This window comes from Corvus moneduloides, chromosome 5 (assembly GCF_009650955.1).
Source record: "Corvus moneduloides isolate bCorMon1 chromosome 5, bCorMon1.pri, whole genome shotgun sequence".
Classification (NCBI taxonomy): domain Eukaryota; kingdom Metazoa; phylum Chordata; class Aves; order Passeriformes; family Corvidae; genus Corvus; species Corvus moneduloides.
Genome location: NC_045480.1, coordinates 27,142,556 through 27,160,621, shown reverse-complemented (window position 1 = coordinate 27,160,621; position 18,066 = coordinate 27,142,556). Strand labels below are relative to the sequence as shown.

The 18,066-nt window shown below is 41.2% G+C and overlaps 1 protein-coding gene across 1 annotated transcript in view; it reads left to right on the top strand.

The window, feature by feature from the left end:
• SCFD2 (sec1 family domain containing 2) overlaps nucleotides 1–18,066 on the top strand; it is a 195,622-nt gene that overhangs the window by 166,651 nt on the left and 10,905 nt on the right. Inside the window, exon 6 of the mRNA XM_032110266.1 lies at nucleotides 14,018–14,163. Coding sequence (XP_031966157.1) covers nucleotides 14,018–14,163 — 146 coding nt within the window. The remainder of the gene's footprint in view (nucleotides 1–14,017; nucleotides 14,164–18,066) is intronic.

Genomic DNA, 18,066 nt, shown 5'->3' with positions numbered 1-18,066 from the left:
GTACACTGCAAAACCTCTTGCTTCTCCTGCCTTTTAGAAACATACCACATAACACTAGTTTGAAGTGTTTTCCTCTGCCTGTTTTCCTTTCAGCCTTGACTATTTCATTACTTTGCCTCTCTGATGACCTTTCCACACTTCAATGCAGGAGCAGCTTGGTTTATTAGGGAAGTTAAAGAGCTACGCATCTGTGTTTTCTGATGGCTTTACTATTCCTACTAGGCTTTTCCACTGGCTAGACAACTTACTCAATATTTATGTTTTGAGAGAAGGAAGGAGAATTGTAATAATTTTCTGCGGGGAGAAGTATTATCATTTCTATTAGAGACTGATTCCCACCTCTGAGCACTTCGTCATTGGCGGGTTGTAAACCTCGCAGAGAGGCTGTCCCGTAGCTATTCACTGAGCCATTTGTCAGGGCAGAAAAATGTGCCTGGTGAAATTGGTCACTGGCAGCCTGCAGCTAGACTGAGCAGGCTTTCAAAAAGGCTGCCAGACATTGCTGCACTTTTAATAGTCAAAATCCTACATTAGCATTTATGAGAACATTTATAGAGAGTTTGAGCAATTGCATGGTTTTTCTCCTTGATGTAATATTAAATCTCTGAAATACAAAAATTTTTCAGAATTATCAGGGGTATATGTGGAAAGACAGGGCAAGGAGGTGCTTCTCCCACCACCAAACCAGACCCCCTGCTCCTTCCAAGGCAAATATATTGTGTAAGCTCACTTATAAACTTAGCAAGATACATCTTGAAACTGCTTTTATTTCCAGATGCATCCAGCTACTTTCACACAAAGGCTCCTTTAGTGGTTGGATACTTCATTCAACTTTCTAGCTTACGTATCTTCAATTTTCCTGTTGCTGAGCTGAACAAGACTTATTTTTTTCAGATAAAAATGGTTTCTTATTTCTGTAGTCATGCTCACAGATCTGCTTTAAGTTTGTTGCAGTTTGAATTCAAGTATCTCAAGCACTAGTGACCAGAATTGTTCCTATTGTAGTTCTACCATTTTTAGGACAGAACTAGCATGTCTGTGTATCTACAGAAGTATATTATCTGGTGAGTTTTGTATGTCTCATGCAGTGTTGGTAGCCCAGAGTTGTCCCTAAATCAACTAATGCCACCCAGATTATTCTCTTCCTGTTGTTTTTGATCACAGAGTCCCAGCTGAAGAGATTTTCTATTATTGCCTGCTAAGCTGATGGCCTGGGTGAGGTTTATCTCATTTTGTATTGCTGTACTGGTCTCTTTTGTCTCATTTCTGGTTCTTCAGAACTTATATCTTGTTTAATATTTTGGCTTCTACTACCTTCAGCAATACCTCATAGCTTTGTCATCAACACTCCTAGGTTTTGTGCAAAAGTCATCAAAAAACATAGTAAGACCAATCCTCAAGGAACATCGCTAAGACTCTGTGTAGCCTGGGCCGTTGTCATCTCTCCTTCTGCCTTCATTCCAAACTAATTCTCCAGGTGGCATTGTATGAAATGTTTAACTGAAATCAGAATAATCATCTACCAGACTTCTGTCAGCTGAACACTCAGTTATCTCACCCAGAAATATGTACAGCAAGCTGAGTTATCACCTGCATTTGTCAGCTTTTGTCCTCCTTCCTCATTCATTTTTTGCACTTGGTTTTTCTTTTCAGAATCTGATTGAACTTTGTTCCTGTTTGAAAGGCGAGTGACTTGACTGTTGGTTCCTGTATAATTTTTCCTCTTCCCTTACATTTATGTACTGTATTTGGTACAGTACTCAGTTATTCAGTCTTCAATTGAACGCAAGTGGGTATAAGGAGAGAAACAATTTGCAAACAGCTCTGTGGGGGTTGCATGTTTACAGCCACTGTGACTCATATCAAATTTGCTCAACTTACAACTGCAAATATGTTTTTCTAGCTGCTATCTCTGCAAAAACGTGCTCAGATTTTTAAGCCAACCTGTGTCCATTTTGGCTTCATGCATTGGAGCTTCGTATGCTACTGCTTTTCTGCTCAGTCAAGGCCTCATTCTGCCTTCACTTGTTTCCCTTTGGCTGCAAGAGTTGGTTGAGGTAACCTTTGTGTAGGCCAGACCCTGAATTTTGTGGTCAGCACTCTGGAGAAGCTATGAAAAAGACCATGTAGAAAACCTCAAATGAATTAAACAAGTATTATACATATTAAAGACTCCTCACGAATGGATCACATTCCATTTATCATTCGCAGGACAAGGTATATTCTAGCAAATATCTCTGTCCTTTTCCCTTTCTGTAGTGTTGGTGGAAGCAGAAAGTAGGACAGTTTATTTATATCTGCAGAGTAAGCGTTTCTGACTTTGAATGTGCTGGGGCTGATGGTAGCATCTATTCATAGCTGTGTTTTAGATGAACAACACACGCCTTTTTATGCTTGTCATAGTTCTTTTGGTCTACAGATTAATTATTTCTCTTTTTTATTATCTCAGATTTGTATTGCTTTAGCTTATTCCATGTTAATGATTTGGTCCTTTAGTTGAAAGTGGGAATTATTTCACAGAATTTGATGTTAGCAGGTGAAACTTTCTTGAGTCTACCTCTAGTTGGTGCAGATAGATTGGCCTTTCCAGGAGATTTCGTGGGATGAGATAATGAGTATGGACTAGATATCTGTTTTTCAGATGGCTAATTGTTAGAGATTAATCCCACTTTAAAATATTTTTTAATGGCAAATAATCAACATAAAACAAGTGCTAGCTGTTCTGCAAGAGCAATGAATGGCCTAATTAAATTTCTGGGAGTGGAGAGAGTTACAATAAGCTGTGACAGGACAATTCATTACTGGGACGTTGCAGTAGAAGCTTAAGCATGCTATTACACCTAATGCAGAGGAATCTTTGCTTGCTGTGTGCTCTGCTTGGTGGCATCGGGGTAAGTCCCTTCAGCTCAGGAACTGGAAGCAGAACCGCTGTGCCCAGAAAATGCAGCATTCCAGTCTTGTAGTGGGAAAACCTGGTAGGTTTCGATGAAGTATCATCCTTGTGAGTCAGTGTTTTTCCTGGGAGCTGAAAATGGTGTGTTGCTGCATTGCAGCACAGACTGAGCTCAGCCCAGGAGCTTGGGCATGGTGCTGTCTTCTGCCATCTCCCTCTAGCATAAAGATCACTGTTTAATGATTTCCAGGCTCTACTCTCAGGTTTTATTCAGGTATTGGGGCTGTTCAGCCCTGGTGAAGAGGCAAAATACCTGTGCAGGAAAACAGGGAATTTTTCAGATGCCATATAGAATAGTTTAATTTCTAATCCTTTGGTGTAAAAATAAAAATCTGTTAAAAAAAATAACGGTAGGTCACAAATATGAGGAAATTAAGACATTATTACATCACAGATAATGGAGGCTGTCATAATTTTACATCTGAGGTTGGTAAAAACTTCTTAACTAAAATTATCCAGAACATCACCATGACATTGGCTAAGACTAAGGTTGCACAGAATCTGCAGTAGGCAGCCCTGCTTATCTGATGAAAAAAAAAAACCCATAATAATAAAGTGTATGTGGAAGCTTTCTCATTTAATATTTTTCATTGCTTGAAAATGTAAACACTTTCTTACTCCAGGGTGATTCAGTTCCGAGGTGACATTTGCTGCTGCCAAGCCCCACGGCTGGGTAGTACTGCCACACATCACTGTCGGGAGGGTGGAAGTGATGCACGTGGAGGCTGCTCTGGTGGTAGCACTGAGTAGCACTGAGCTGCTCCACTGTGCATGTCCTCTGTATCTCCCTCTGTGTGGGGGGGGTCTCCTTACAGCAGGAGGAAGAAGAATAAATGACTGAAGGATGTCTATCAAGCAGCGATGGCACAGGGTTTTGATAGCAGCCTTCTGTTGTTCAGAAGCACGCTTCCATATAAACTCAATGAATCAGAATTTGTATTTTCCCTATCTGAAATGAAATATGGCTACGGCAGGAGTCTAAGGAGTCTTGTCTCCTCCACAGGCTTCATTACATATCCATGGAAGTGCATCTATGTCTACTGATCATTTGAGTACCTATTAGCTTAGATATATTATATATTAATATTTCTATTGTAGTTACACAATTTTCAATGTGTGAGCACCCTGTACCTTCCCAGTCCCAGGATAGCAAACAGCATTCAGCTGCCACAGATCAGCCTCATGATTAAACTTCTGCTGTCAGCCCATCAGACTTGACTGGTTGTTTGCACTTAGTAATGTCTTTGTCTCCTAAACAGCATCAGCAACTAAAAAAAACCCCAGTTATTTCTGAAATTGCATCTCTTCCTTCATTCTTAGGCAGTCACAATTCAAAGCAAAAAATCCCTGTGCTTCTGCCACATACTTGGAACATAAATCAAGTTATCCTTATTTTTTTGGCCACAATAAATAAGCAGGTGTTGAAACTTGATTACGAGATGACTAGTGTTTTTCATTATTTCTTTTTCCTGAAAATATGAACAATTTATACTAAATGGAAATTACCACAGATCTCAGGCATTTTTTGTCAGTTACTTGTTTCTTCAAGCCTCTGTTAAAAGCTGTGTTTTCACTAATGCACCCAATGTTTTCAATTGGTTTTAGAGACAAAAAATGCTATTTCTTGTGTGCTTAAGAAACATTTTAGATCAACTCCACAAGCCATTGAATTGTTTATTAATTAAAATAGCACATTTAATTCTGAATTTAAACCAGAGAGTAATTCAACAAGGCATTTAACTACTGCCCTAACTCCATCCTGTCACACCTTCTATGTTGAATGTGTATTTACATTTTCCATTAAACTGAGACCTCTGCCACCATCTTTTTTTATCTATTGCACATATTATGAATTATTGTCTGTTTTATGAATATGAGTTCGTTCCACTTAATACTCTGGGATACTCCTACATGCTCTTGAGGCTTCTACTGCTGATAATTTTCTTCATTGACTGATACTTGCCATCTGCATTATGGTGTGGTTTCTGATTAACAGACAAGAAGAAGAATAAAAATGAGCATTATTTGTATAATTTTGTGTTAGTCATAGTCAGGGATCTGCTGTGTCTTAGTAGTGGGCAGCTGCAACACTCATGTACTCAGAGGAAGGGGTGACTTGGCACATGGTTATGTTGTTCATTCTTTTGAAAAAAATAGCACTGCATTGGTCCACCTTTCCTTAATAGGGTTCCTTCTCTTCAGATCCTTTCCACAGCCTCTCTTCTTTCATTTTGTTTTTCATCCAAAGTATGCTTTATGCTGCCTGTCTTGTCTCTTGTATAAAGTAGTTTCAAGTTAAAAATTAACAGAAGGTGGGATAATTCATGCACTGCTTTCTTTCTAACTTGCATTTTTTATTGCTTTATTCTTGTTCTTCCCAGGCTTTTTACTTGCTTGCCTTTTCTTGTTCATCCACAGACTGTAAAATGTTTGGACTGGGCTGTGTATTTATTATCTCTGCAAAGGGCAGCACAGTTTCAATGGGTTATGAGCGTAGATGAACATAGGAGGACTTTTAAATAATTTATACTTCCATAAAGCAAAAAAGTCTTCTGTGAAGGTACTTTTTATAGGATGTTATCCTCAATCAGATGTGACAAATTCCCAAAACAAGAGTTGTCTTTTGAGACAGTACTACAGCAACGATTTCAAAGGAAATAGTCTTACAGCAGGTGATGAAAAATACAAACAACCATTTAAACCAAAGCTGGAGAGAGAAATATCCAAAGATCTCTCCTGGGTTTTTTTCTGACTCCAAATGCAATATGGGTTTTGCTTAAATATTTCCATGAGATTCATGAAGAGCAAATGCCTCTGCAAAATATGGTTTTCCTAATCTTACCAGAGACATAATGCTTATTCCAAATAACATAGTCACCTATGCTGTAGGCTAAATTATCATTTTCTTTTTCACCTAAATGCAAAGCATTTTAATATCAATCTCTGGTAAGTAATAGATAATACACATTGCTTTTATACTAAAATTAAATCGTTCATGATTCATAGCTTCAAAAATTGACTCATGCATCCCAAGCCCACATATACAATGTTGTGCTTTACAGATAGATGAATATCTGTAGCAACAGTGGCAGTTTTTCTCTGTATATTCTTTAGAGAAAGATCTGAAACACACTAACTTCATATTAGGTCATTTATTCAGTAGGTCAAGTACAGTACCAGAGACAGGGGTTTGTCTCCAGGGGGTCTGTTTTATGCACAGCATGCAATATGGTTGAGCTGGTAACACAGAGTAGATGTTGTGCATGGATTAAACCACATGAGCTCCTTGCCATGATGTCTGTTCATTGTGATGGAAGGGATTGAGAGGGCTGTGCTTCAGCATAACTTCTCATCTGTCTGCAGAATATGGGCATCTGTGCCCTGTGTTCCCCCCTGGCACGTGGGACCAGCTGAGGGACTCACGTATGGCTTCTTTGCAGCTCTCCTACAGCCTCAGCCCCTTGCTGGAGGCATCCCCTGGAGAGGCTGGGACACCAGAGAGAATGTAGCCTGTTCTTTTTGTGCATGGCACCTCTGATGGTGGCAGGATGAAACAGCTCCAGTGAGGGACAAATGTCGCAGTGTGAATGCAGAAGATTTCAGTGTTCCAGTTCTTAGTCCTTTTGTCCTTGGTCGTGTGTGACGTGCAATGTGGCAGGTTGCCATTAAAGTGGAATTTCTGATTTCCGTGTGGAGAATTGTGGCTGTTGCTTTCAATATTATGTGTTAAAATTTTTTTCTATGTTATGCAGTTAAGCCGTTTACCATAAATATTTCTGGCTTTTCTCTGGAAGTTGCTGTACTTCAATTATCCTCACTGGCAGGATGAAAAAACAATTGTTCTGCCCTTACCCTGTTTTATCCCCATATTCCACCTCAGTGTCATTCACATATGTGATACCTCTTGGAGTATCTTGTGGACAAGGTGGGAGGCAGCAGATTCAAGGGTGAAACTTTATAGCATCACTGGAAGGTATTGGCTAATGCCCCACATGAGTAGAAAGAAAGTCCTTGATGGGAGTAAAACTCAGTCTTTGCCACAGTTCAGCCACCAGTCTGAAGACAAAAGGAGGGTATCTGAGAATAATTTGCAAAAGACTGAGTGAGGACTTTTGATTCTATGGGTCCTGGGGTGGTATGTTCATAAAGCCCTACATTGTTTAGTAAAAACTGGAGTTTTACTGAGTTCTTGCAAGAACATTATTGGGAGGCCTTATTGGACTTCCAGAGCATTTACTATAGCTTTATTAGCATCTGTGGTTTTTTAATTAAGATATGGGCGACTTGAGGGAGTGACTGAAAGGTTCCCTAATGAATTTGTTACATTAATTTCCTTCAGAAAGCACATCTGAGCCTGACTTACATTCCTCCTGCAATTAATTTGTGTAATTTATTGTAGTAAGTTCTGTAGTTTTTCCCTGTAATTGTTCACTGAATTGACAGGTTTAATTCCATGTAACATGAGAACCAGCAGTACCAAGCTTGCAGTGCTTCATAAAAGCTAATATTACATGTTGTGCTGTTGGATAATGGCAAGAAGAAGGCAACAAAATATTCCTGTGGAATAGAAACATCCAAATGATAGATATTAAGGCCAAAATTAAAAAAAAAAAACCCCATACTCTCCAAAGGTAGCTCTTAAATCCATATTTAATCACACAGGTAAGTAGCCAGTTTTTTACATGTGCGGCTTTACAGCTTGAGATCCAGCAAAGTACCTACCCACATGGGACATCTGTCACTTGTACACCAAAAAGCAGTTTCCAGAAGAGGGTTCAAAGACTTGATGCCAAAAACAACCTTTCCAAGCACAGTGCTCCCCAGGGAACTCCAGAACTTGCAGATGTGTCCCTGTGTAATAAAGATCAGATAATGTGCTGAAATGCCCTTGGAGACATACATGTGGAATCCCTGGATGCTCAGCACTGCTTAAGTGTGGATGCATATTTAAAAGCTGAAGTGGAGATATGGGATTCTAAATTTAGTTAACTCTTAAAAAAACCATCCTGGCCATTCAAATGGGAGATATTTGTTGCGATGAGAATAAAACTATACATTGCATCTTTGTCAGTCACAATGCTGGCTTCCATGGTTTCCTTGGAAGTGGATCAGATGCACTCTCTTCCTGTTATAGACACCAGATCCATACCATCATGTGCACTGTGTGGGGCTGGTGCCCCAAAACACATTGCTGTTTTCATTCACCATGGGCCAATCAATCATAAATTAAATTTATAGAAACACTGAGCTTTGATTTTTGATATTGTGTGCATTTTTCCTGCCTTTTCTAATGTTTTTCCCATATGATGCTACTCTGTGCTTTCCTCCTGCTATCTTTTCTGCCTGCTAGCATTTGCAGTCCAAATTCTGAGCTGCATCAAAAGGAGCATGGCCAGCAGGTTGAAGGAGGTGATTCTCCCCTTCTGCTCTGCCCTTGTGGGAGCCCTCCTGGAGTGCTGCATCCAGCTCTGGGATCCGCAACATAAGAAGGATATGGAACTGTTGAAACAAGTCCATAGGAGGGCCACGAAGTTGATAAGAGGATAGGGGCACCTCCCCTGTGAAGACAGGCTGAGAAGGATGGAGCTCTTCAGCCTGGAGAAGAGAAGGTTGTGTGGAGACCTCATAGCAAACTTCCAGTATCTGAGGAGGGCCTACAAGGAAGCCAGAGAAGAACTCTTCATCTGGAACTGTAGTGATAGGACAAAGTAACAGGTACAAACTGAAAGAGGGGAAATTTAAGTCAGACATTAGGAAGAAATTTTTTACTGTGAGGGTGGTTAGACACTGGAACAGGTTGACCATGGAGGTTGTGGATACCCCACCCCCAACAATGTTCAAGGACAGGTAGGATAAGGTCTTGTGTAACCTGGTCTAGTGAAAGGTGTCCTTGCCCATGGCAGGGGGGTTGTAGGTGGTCTTTAAGGTCCATTTCAACCCCTTAACATTCTATGATTCTGTCATTCAGTGCTGCGTGGACTGGCAGAAGGGCTGATCAAGTCCAGGACTGGGAAATCCAAATTCCCAGTCTGGCAGTGATGCTAATTTTTTGGACACCTTGGAGGAGTTTGGGCCTCTTCACTTCTGGTGCAGAAGTAACTTGCCCTTTGTGAGGTTGGAGGGTTTTGCAGCCGTGTGGTCCAAGCTGAGTTCAGCCTCCCAAAGCCACAAAGGGCTGAGGCATGACTGGGGCAAGGAGCCATCCCAGAAGACAGAGGGAAGACGGAGGGTGAGAAAAGGGATTGAATTGGGATGATACCTTAGAAATCTGCTATGGTTTCTGGTAGGAGATGAGAAAAGAGCATCCCAAGGCTGTGGATAGGGATCTGTGCATGTCCGTGCCTTTTGCTGGAGCCCTTGCTTTGCCAGGGCTCCAGCAAAATGGTCATGTTATTTTTTTTATAATGTGAGCTGCCAGCAGCACAGACATGGCTGCCCATCCAGCACTGCACGTGCTCTGGCTGGGGATGCAGAGGACAGAGCAAGCACAGAGCAGGACCCTCTCCAAGCCCCAGGGTTGGACGTGCTGCAGGGAAGCTGTCACAGGCACCTCTGTGTCTGTCCTCTCTGGACACTCTCTTCTCAAGGGCTATAGAACATACCTTTCTTCTGAAATCCCCCAAACTAAAATGGAATCATTTATGATTTTTCACCTTCTGCTGATGTAAATATAGGGAAATGGCAGATGTCTTGTGTTCTGGCCTGTCCTTCCTTGTCCCACAGTGTCACACACTCACTTCGCAGCTTCCCTTTTTAGATGCATCAGAGAGCATCAGACAATTCAGTACAATTCAGATTGAAGAATAAAGATTCAAATGCATGGCAGAATCCACAGGGAAGAAAAGTGACAGGAGAATCATACAAATTACATTCTAGTTTTGGGTTTTACACTTTTGTTTTTACCCTGCAAAAAACAGCAATGATCTGTGTCACTGTACACATTCATACCTACTTTTGCATAAAAAATCCTAATGCACAAACATATCAAAACTATTGTAAAACATGTGGCTCTGGGTATGCATATGTATGTTCTTAGATATATCTGCTAGAAAAAGAAGGGCCCCCACTGCTATGCTATCACCTAAAGTATAAAAATAGAAGATTTCCATTAATTTAATACCACAGTGCTGTCTTTTGAGTTCTGACCTTCAAGGAACCCTTTATCTCTCTTGTTCTTCGGTCTTTTGCTGACAAGCATATTAACTCTGCGTATCTAGAAAAAAATTAAATCCTGCATAATGAAATCCTGATGGTGGATTTTCTCTCCCTCAAAGTGTAAGTTTTCTGGTTTAGCTCATGATTCAATGTGTGCCTTTACAATGGCTTGGTTACTCTGCTGGCTCTCTTCCAGGGTTTACATTGGTTTATTTCTGTAAATGGGTTATAGAGAGAGCCTAAGGTGGAGAGAGCTGAAGTTAATACCAATAAAACAGAGTGGAGTGGTAAACTTTCAGCTTTCCTAAATTTTTAACTTTGTAAGAATTATAGGCCTAGTAATATCTCAGAATTTTCAAAGTCCTTCACAAAATGTTGATAATTATCCTACTGCTTTAGAGAAAGAAAATGTTTGTTTATAATGCCTTTATGTGTACCAAAAGAGACTAACCACAGTGAAAGGTTTCCTGAAACTCAGGTCTGAAATTCTCATTTGGAACATTTTTGGGGGTAGGAGGAGGATAATCAGTCACATGCTGTTCTGTAATTATAGATCTCATGGGCTCACAATGCCCATGTCTTTTTCTTAAAGCATTTTCCTTCCAGTTTCAGAAATCAGTAGAAACTGGTCCTGTTTGGTTCCTGGGTCAGTCAGTACTGTAGAAAAGAGCATCTCCATTCATTCTCCCTTTTTCAAACTTCTTGAAAACAGATTATTTGTGGTAGTAATGGTTATGCAGATGTGTTGCTTAAGAGGAGATGTACTTTCTCTCATGAAAAAGTTCAAAAGTAGGTCAAAAATAAGGGCCAGTAGTCTCATCTTGATAGGCACTGAATGCAGCTCCCAACAGACTCATTTTCCTCAAATTTGGCACAAGTGGATATGAGAAGAACAGAAGCAGTATCAGTGAGACTGGGCACCACTTACCACAGAACTAGGTTGTGCTCTTTAAAATCTTTAGTCCTCTGCAGGTTAGTGGTGATTTTCTTTTTCTCCACAACTGGGCTTCTTCAAGTCTGACAGGAAATCCACAAATTTTGTTTAAATGCATTTTCCATATATAATAGGGCTTGAGATTCAAAGGAATTCATTCAGTGTGCTCTCCGAATGGCATTTAACTCCCCAAGAAAAAACAGTAACAGGAAGTGTTGTTTTAATTAGTACATGAGCTGTGCAGCAGCTAATGTATTCCACCTCTTCACTGTTGTAAAAGGAGCAGGTTTCTTGGTAGCATGAAGCAAGCAGAGAAGAGGGATTGTGCTCTGCTCTCCATATGCTTCAGAGCCCCATCCGGGGGAAGGTGTGAACGGGAGGTGATTTGTAGCTGCCTGCCACTTGTAAAGAACAAGCTTCTGTTGTTCTCCAGGCTGGAAAGAAACCTGGCTGCCCTCTAGAAACCTACTGCAGTGCAACAGGTAGACAGCAGCCTTCAGAGATTTTAAGTTCAACAATAAGGGATTGTAAAGAAAACTTATTTTTTCATTTATGCTTAAAAAAGAAGTACTGGATGTCAGGCTGGAAATAGAGATCCCTGATTTCCTCAGACATGATATTTCTTGATGGAAAGTCCCAAGGAAGTCACATTTTAGAGGAACTTTGAAAGTACACCTCTTTTCCCTCTATCGGGCCAGCCATAAACAGCCAGACTGTACCTTCAGCTGCCAGTGCCATCTCGGGGTCCCAAACTGGGTCTAGCACAGCACTCTGATGTGGAGACCAGACAGACATTGGGCCCCTCCCTGCTCTAGTGCTCCTCTGTTTTGCCAGAAGGCGCAGTTGAGTGCAGCCCAGCATACCAAGGCTCCCACACCTCTCCTCTTGGTTAATGAAACAATGTGGCCTGTGAAACAGGTGGTGAGGGTGAGTGATTTCATGACCTCCTCCAACTCATGAGTGTGTCAGCACAAGCTGTAAAGGAAAGCCCAAGCTGCAGACAGCATTTCCCTGGCAATGAGGTTCAAGTGACAGGTGATGTTACAGAGGTGCTGCTGTGCTTCACCAAGAAATTGCTCAAGAGAAGATTGACCCAGTACCAGCAAGCGAAGTGGGATATGCTGGGCCAGGCAAGGTGAGGAGCATTTCAGGGGCTTCCAGCTACAAAGCCAGACCGTGTTTGCTGGAAACTGTCCTGTAGTTCCAGAAATGGGAAGTAACAAGCTGGTTTGAAACAAATTTTGGTCAATCAGTGTATCAAATCATGCAGCATTACAACAAAAATAGTCCTTTAAGTTATTTTGCACTCATTAAAAAAAAAATGCAATTTCAAGAGCCTGTCCAAAAATATATGAGTGTTTGCCTTAGAGTTATAACTGCCACTGAGGTCCAGTTCGTGCTCGCTTCGTTGCTCTGTGGGGTATAATGGCATAAATCCTCAGAAGCTTGGCTTGATGTAGCCCTGCAGCAGTCATTTTATCTGTTCTGCTGCACCAGCTGGGGATCCAACTTGGAGCCTCTCAACAAAGAACATTCAGACAAATGAAAGCTGTGTCTAATCAGCATCTTGTAGGAATAGTTTCAGAACTCTATAAATGTATGTGTGTGTATGCATTTATATATTTTTTTTTTTTTCTGTGCAGAACACAATGGTATGAAAGTAATTCAGATTAGCTGTCAAATATTCCCTGTACATTTTGAAAGTACCACCTTTTTGATTGTTTTTTTTAGTACATAAGGATTCTGTCCTTTGTCAGTTGCAGAGGAAAGTTTGTTCGGGGATCTCCCACCCAAAATTCCAGGTGTCTTCTTGACAGTTTGGATGCCTGTTTGCAGTGCAGGCTCCGTGGTTGCAGCACAATGCAAGCTGGACCTGCAGGGAGCCCCTGTTCTCTCAGTGGAATTCTGCATAGACATAGAGGTTTGCTGGTGCAGGATTGATAGCAGAACTGGAGGATGGACACAGAAACCACTGCAGCGGCATCCCTGGAGAGGACAATAGCAATAAGCAGGAGTGACTGTGTTGGTGTGAGCATGTGGCAAGAAGGGTTGTTTTGTGACGGATCTTCTGCCACAGGGATGAAAAGTCACTCAAGAAGAGAGGCAGGCAGAGATGTCAAAAGGATTAGAGCTGTGTTGACAAGGCAATAAAAATACCGGGTGACCCACTTACCTCTCGCTTGGCTAATTCTCATCAGCAGCTGAGCTTAGAAGGCATTTTTTTCAGTGCTTCTGTGCAATGTAGGTCCTGTGGTGAGGGGGATGGAGCCAAGACTAAGGATTTCCCTTTTCCAATGCACTGTCTTGCCACCCAGAGGGTCCTTTTAGGTGGTCCTATAATTGGAGTTTGGCCTCAGTGGAAGATAAGCGTTATACTTTAGCAGAAGGGCTTTGGGAAAATACGCTAGAAGTAATAACTCTGCCACTTTGAGGGATAAGAACTTTTTTATGATAATGCAGCTCTTTCCAATGCATGGCTGACATTTCTGCTATATTTAGCACAGACTCTTCCATTTTTCTTGTTGCAAAGGTAAGAAATGTATTTGGAGTTAGCAGGCTGCCAGCCAGGGAGGAGCAGTTCCCTTCTTCATGGCTGTTTACCCAAGGAGACCGGCAAGCCAGCTGGCTCCTTTCCACATAACAGGGGGCTCTTCTTTGGAGTGTTCTAGCACAGGACCCTCTGCTTGCTGTGGAGAGCAAAACATTCTCTGTGCCGATGAAAATGCAGTGTGACTGAGGTTACAAAGAGAGACGCTCTTCACTTTGCCTGATGTCCAGAATTTTTGCCTTCTTGCTTAGCTGCAGAGACTTGTGCCGTGCTGAGGACATGCTGTCTAAAAAGCCGCTGAGTTTCTAGAATATAACACAATGAAAAGAATTTAAAATTTCCTCCAGTTATCCTTTTCCTACTGTTTATTATCAAAACACATGAAAATTTTTCACTCACTCAGCTGTGTGTTTCTTTATTTCTTTAGGCTGTGACTCGTCACTGAACTTGACATCTCAGAAAGCCACAGAGGCAGTGGACGGTATCTTTTGGTCCCTCAGGGATATTGCCAGAGTCCGAATGCACATGAAACAGTTTAATTCCATACATAACCCAGGCAGCAACACCCACCAGGCAAGTGTAACATTTTTTTCCGTGTCTTTGTTATTTCTCTAGCATGCTGTCAAAATTACAGCACTAGTTTTGTTGATGTGCTAATCCTATACACATTCTGCCCATATAGAAGATACATAAGTAAAGATTTTATAATTGACCTAATCATCAAGAACTTCCTCAAGTCTTTTGTCAAAACTCAGGCATATGCATGTCAATGTCAACAAAGAATTATCTGAGGAAGAAATTCATGCTTTGCTCTGCAGCACTGTGGAATGACATAAATGCCTGTGAAAGGCAGGGCTAGGTCAAGATGGCTCTCAACTAAGACCGCTCAAGGCAGAGTGAAGCAGGATGTCTGCATCCATATGGCAACTATATTCTTCTTGTATTTTCTCTCCCATTCCTCTAAGTGTGAGAGACAAACCTGTTTGTAAATAGATGACAAATGCAGCTTCTGCTTCTAAAATAGGAATACATGATCTGTGACACGACTTTAGGTTACCAGGACTAATAGACAGTGGTTTTCCGTCTCTCTGTCTCCCCTGAAGGATTTTACCTTTTCCAGTTAAAAACAGAGGTTTATAACAGAAAGCAGTGATTTAGAGAGAGATCATAAAACATTATTCTACCCTTGAGCCAGAAAAAAATCTTTCCAAATTCCTAACAGTGCTGTAGACCAGCAAAGGGATGTAGTTCAAATTAAGCATTGTTTTGTAAGAACATAAGTGATGAGCGTTGCGAAATGTCACTGGAAATCTAAGGTGAAGGAAACCTGTTCCTGAAGTCTTCTAGCAGTTTTGACTAGTCTGGTGTTCAAAATGGAGAAAATTGTTAAAAATTTAATACAGTTCAGTGCAGAGGCTGTGAGATGATAAGAAAAGTCTCCTGGAAGTGTAATTAACATCACTATGTTCTTTGGATGTAATCCAGTTTGCTTGCTTAGGGATAAGTGCTGGAACACAGCAAGGAATATATTAACACCTTGCAGCCCCTTAATCTAGCCGTGCAATGGATCTAGTTGCTTGAGTAGGACAAACCTTCTGCTGAGGGAAGTCCAGGAGATTTATAATAGTAGAAATAAGCAAGAAGTATGTGATTGTCCATGATACTTACAGCTCTCTAGAAATGGGCCTCTCTTTTGACTGGCAGATGTTGTGTGCAATCAGTTTAGCTCCTCAGAAGAACTGGTGCCTGTGCTGTGACCATACCTGTGGGATATGCCCAGCCACTGCCCTGGAGGGATGTCTGCTGAGATAAAAGATTTTGCAATCGCCCAGCAGGACTCCCTGAAAAGGCAACCACTTTAGAGTCATGGCGAGGAAAGGTAGACCCACAATCCTTTGGGATACCCTATGCAGATTGTTCTGTAACCCATTGGTCCGTCCCAGACCCTCTGTAATCCATTGGTCCCCTTGCTGATCCCCTGTATCCCTATAAAAGAAGACCAATTCACCTCTGTAGAGAGAGAGCTCGTCCCTGGCTTCCTTTCACCGGAGGGGACCCACAATAAAGCTCCCTTCGTGCGGAACCAGCCACACGGGTCTTCTCGTCTCTCTCTCTGGTCTGGCTTGGCCTGGAGGCTGCCCTGCAGAGCTGAGCTGGAATCACGAGCTGATATCACTAAAGAGCTGACAGCTTCTGCAAGGGCTCCTCTGCCAGCAGCTGAGATGAAGACACCGGACCCCGGGAAGGCGATTCCTTTCAGGACCATCTCCCTGGACCGGTCATCTCTTCCTGGGTCACAGCCTCGGACCCCACCACCAGCTGTAATACATACCCATCCCCAGACCTGCTTAGTGCTATGGGAATGGGTTTAGCCCATAGGTACTTTTTTACTTTATCTGTTAAAAGCTGGGAAGCCTCCATTTCTTCTTAAGACTCATAAAAAGGTTTCTATGGATAAGTGACTGGGAATTGGATAGCCTCTTAGGACTTTTTGTAGCATTGTAGTTTGTATGTTTTACATAAAATGATATATGTTTTCATCAGGTTATCAAACTAGTTCATGTAGTGACCATGCAAGAACAGAATTTTGCCTGTTATTGAAACTACTTTCATTTTGATCTAGGTATATTTCTCCCTTCCTCCTTCCCTTCCTCCATTCCTTCTTCCATCCCTCACTTTCCTTTTCTCATTCTCTCTCTTTCTCTCCCTTTTTCTCTCTCTTCTCCCCTTTGTAATCTTGTCAGGGTGTGTCCCATAGCTGTTGAGGTTTTCAACGGCTATTGAACACAATTTGTGCCTGCCAAAATTTAAAGTTGATAGAAGTTTCATTATGTGAGATAGAAACCAATGCAGCTGTTGGGGGTTGTACAAAAAAAAAAATCCCTAAAAACTTTCAAGTCATATAAGATTTTTAGAAATATTTGAGACCATTATAGTTACAAAAGGTAGGTGATCAAACTGTTTGTATTTTAGTATCTGCATAGTCTGACTGGGTTGTTTTCAAGGGCACTGAGTTTTGGTGATGAAAATTCAGACATGCAAAATCATAGCACTTTTTTGACGTCTTTTGAATACATAGTTTTGTCTGAAGTCAGATGATATTTTTCCTTTAATTTTGTGGAGTAAGCCTCACTGTTAAACTCTGATTTGATCTCTGCTCCAAAAATATTTCATTCCTAATGTTTTTCTGTTCCTCATCTATGAAGATATTAAACAGAGTTTTATAAATAGGGCTTCATGCCTGCATGTGTATTTTCAAACAGTTGTTTATTGCGTGCCTAGATTTGACAGAAATCTTGACATGTTCTAAAAGATCCTGCAGCTCATGTCTGCTGTAATTTGCTTTGTTGGCTCAACTAAAAGTTATGCACATGTTGTGAGAAGAACTAGATGAGTTGTATAAATCTTTGTTGACAGGATTGTATTAAAAAACTGTAAGCTTTGTTTCTCACTCTAAAGTGTTGGATTAAAAACATTTCTTTAATGACTCCAGAAAATTTTAGTTTCAAGCCAAGTGGCTTGTGTTTTATTTTCCGTCCATTTTTACTATTACCTTGCAAGATGTCTCTTGTAGATATCATCTTTACAAAACTAATGTCATTATGCTTGATTCCCCTAGGAAATCGCCCCTAAGGGGTGATATATGCTTGGGGTAGTCCCAAAGCCAAATAAATGTGCTAATTTTAAAGTTGCTCATTTTCTAAGATGGTTGCACTTATTGAAATGATCGTGGTTCTGTTGCAGTTTGGGCAAAGTTTAAAGCAGTAAAACAAAGCTCCATCTATAAACCAAGTAAGCTTGAATTTTCATTAAAGATCTTTCCATTGGTCCCTAAAAGTTTTATCTTAAAAATTTTCTCAGGATGTGAGAGTGGTTTAAACCTTGGTATCAGAATGTGGAAATTATTAGGCTACTACCTCGTATTCAGCCTGGGTTTCTGGATCCTGAAGAGGATACATGATTTATCCTTTGGGAATAGACCTTCCAGCATGTTGACCATTTGTACCTTTACATTTTCCACTTCTCCTAGCCCCTAACTTCTCTGAAGCTCTGACATTCATGACATTCATGATATTCAACCCCACAACGGTGGGGTTGTTTGGCCTGTTTTTCAGAAATCTTCCACAGGTGGAAGCGTTGTGGTGTGCCAAGGCCATGGAAGCTAAAGGACTAACAGGGACTCCTTAGCTCTGCTCTCCCATGAGGGACAAACAGGCAGGTTGGCCTCTTCCCTGCCCTGCTGATATCCAGACCTTAGTGAGGACGTGACACTTGGAGGAAGGCAGGAGTGGTCAAAAAAAAAAAAAAATTCCTGTTCAGATGTTTGTAAAATCCTTAAAAAGGGAATGAGATCTGGGTGCACAATGGGCGACAGAGTCTCATACGTATGGTTATCCATTTCTGTATTACCTCCAAAAAGATTCCATAGAAAGTAAAAGCCCTGTCTTTCTTCCTTGTCTCTCATAACTGATACAA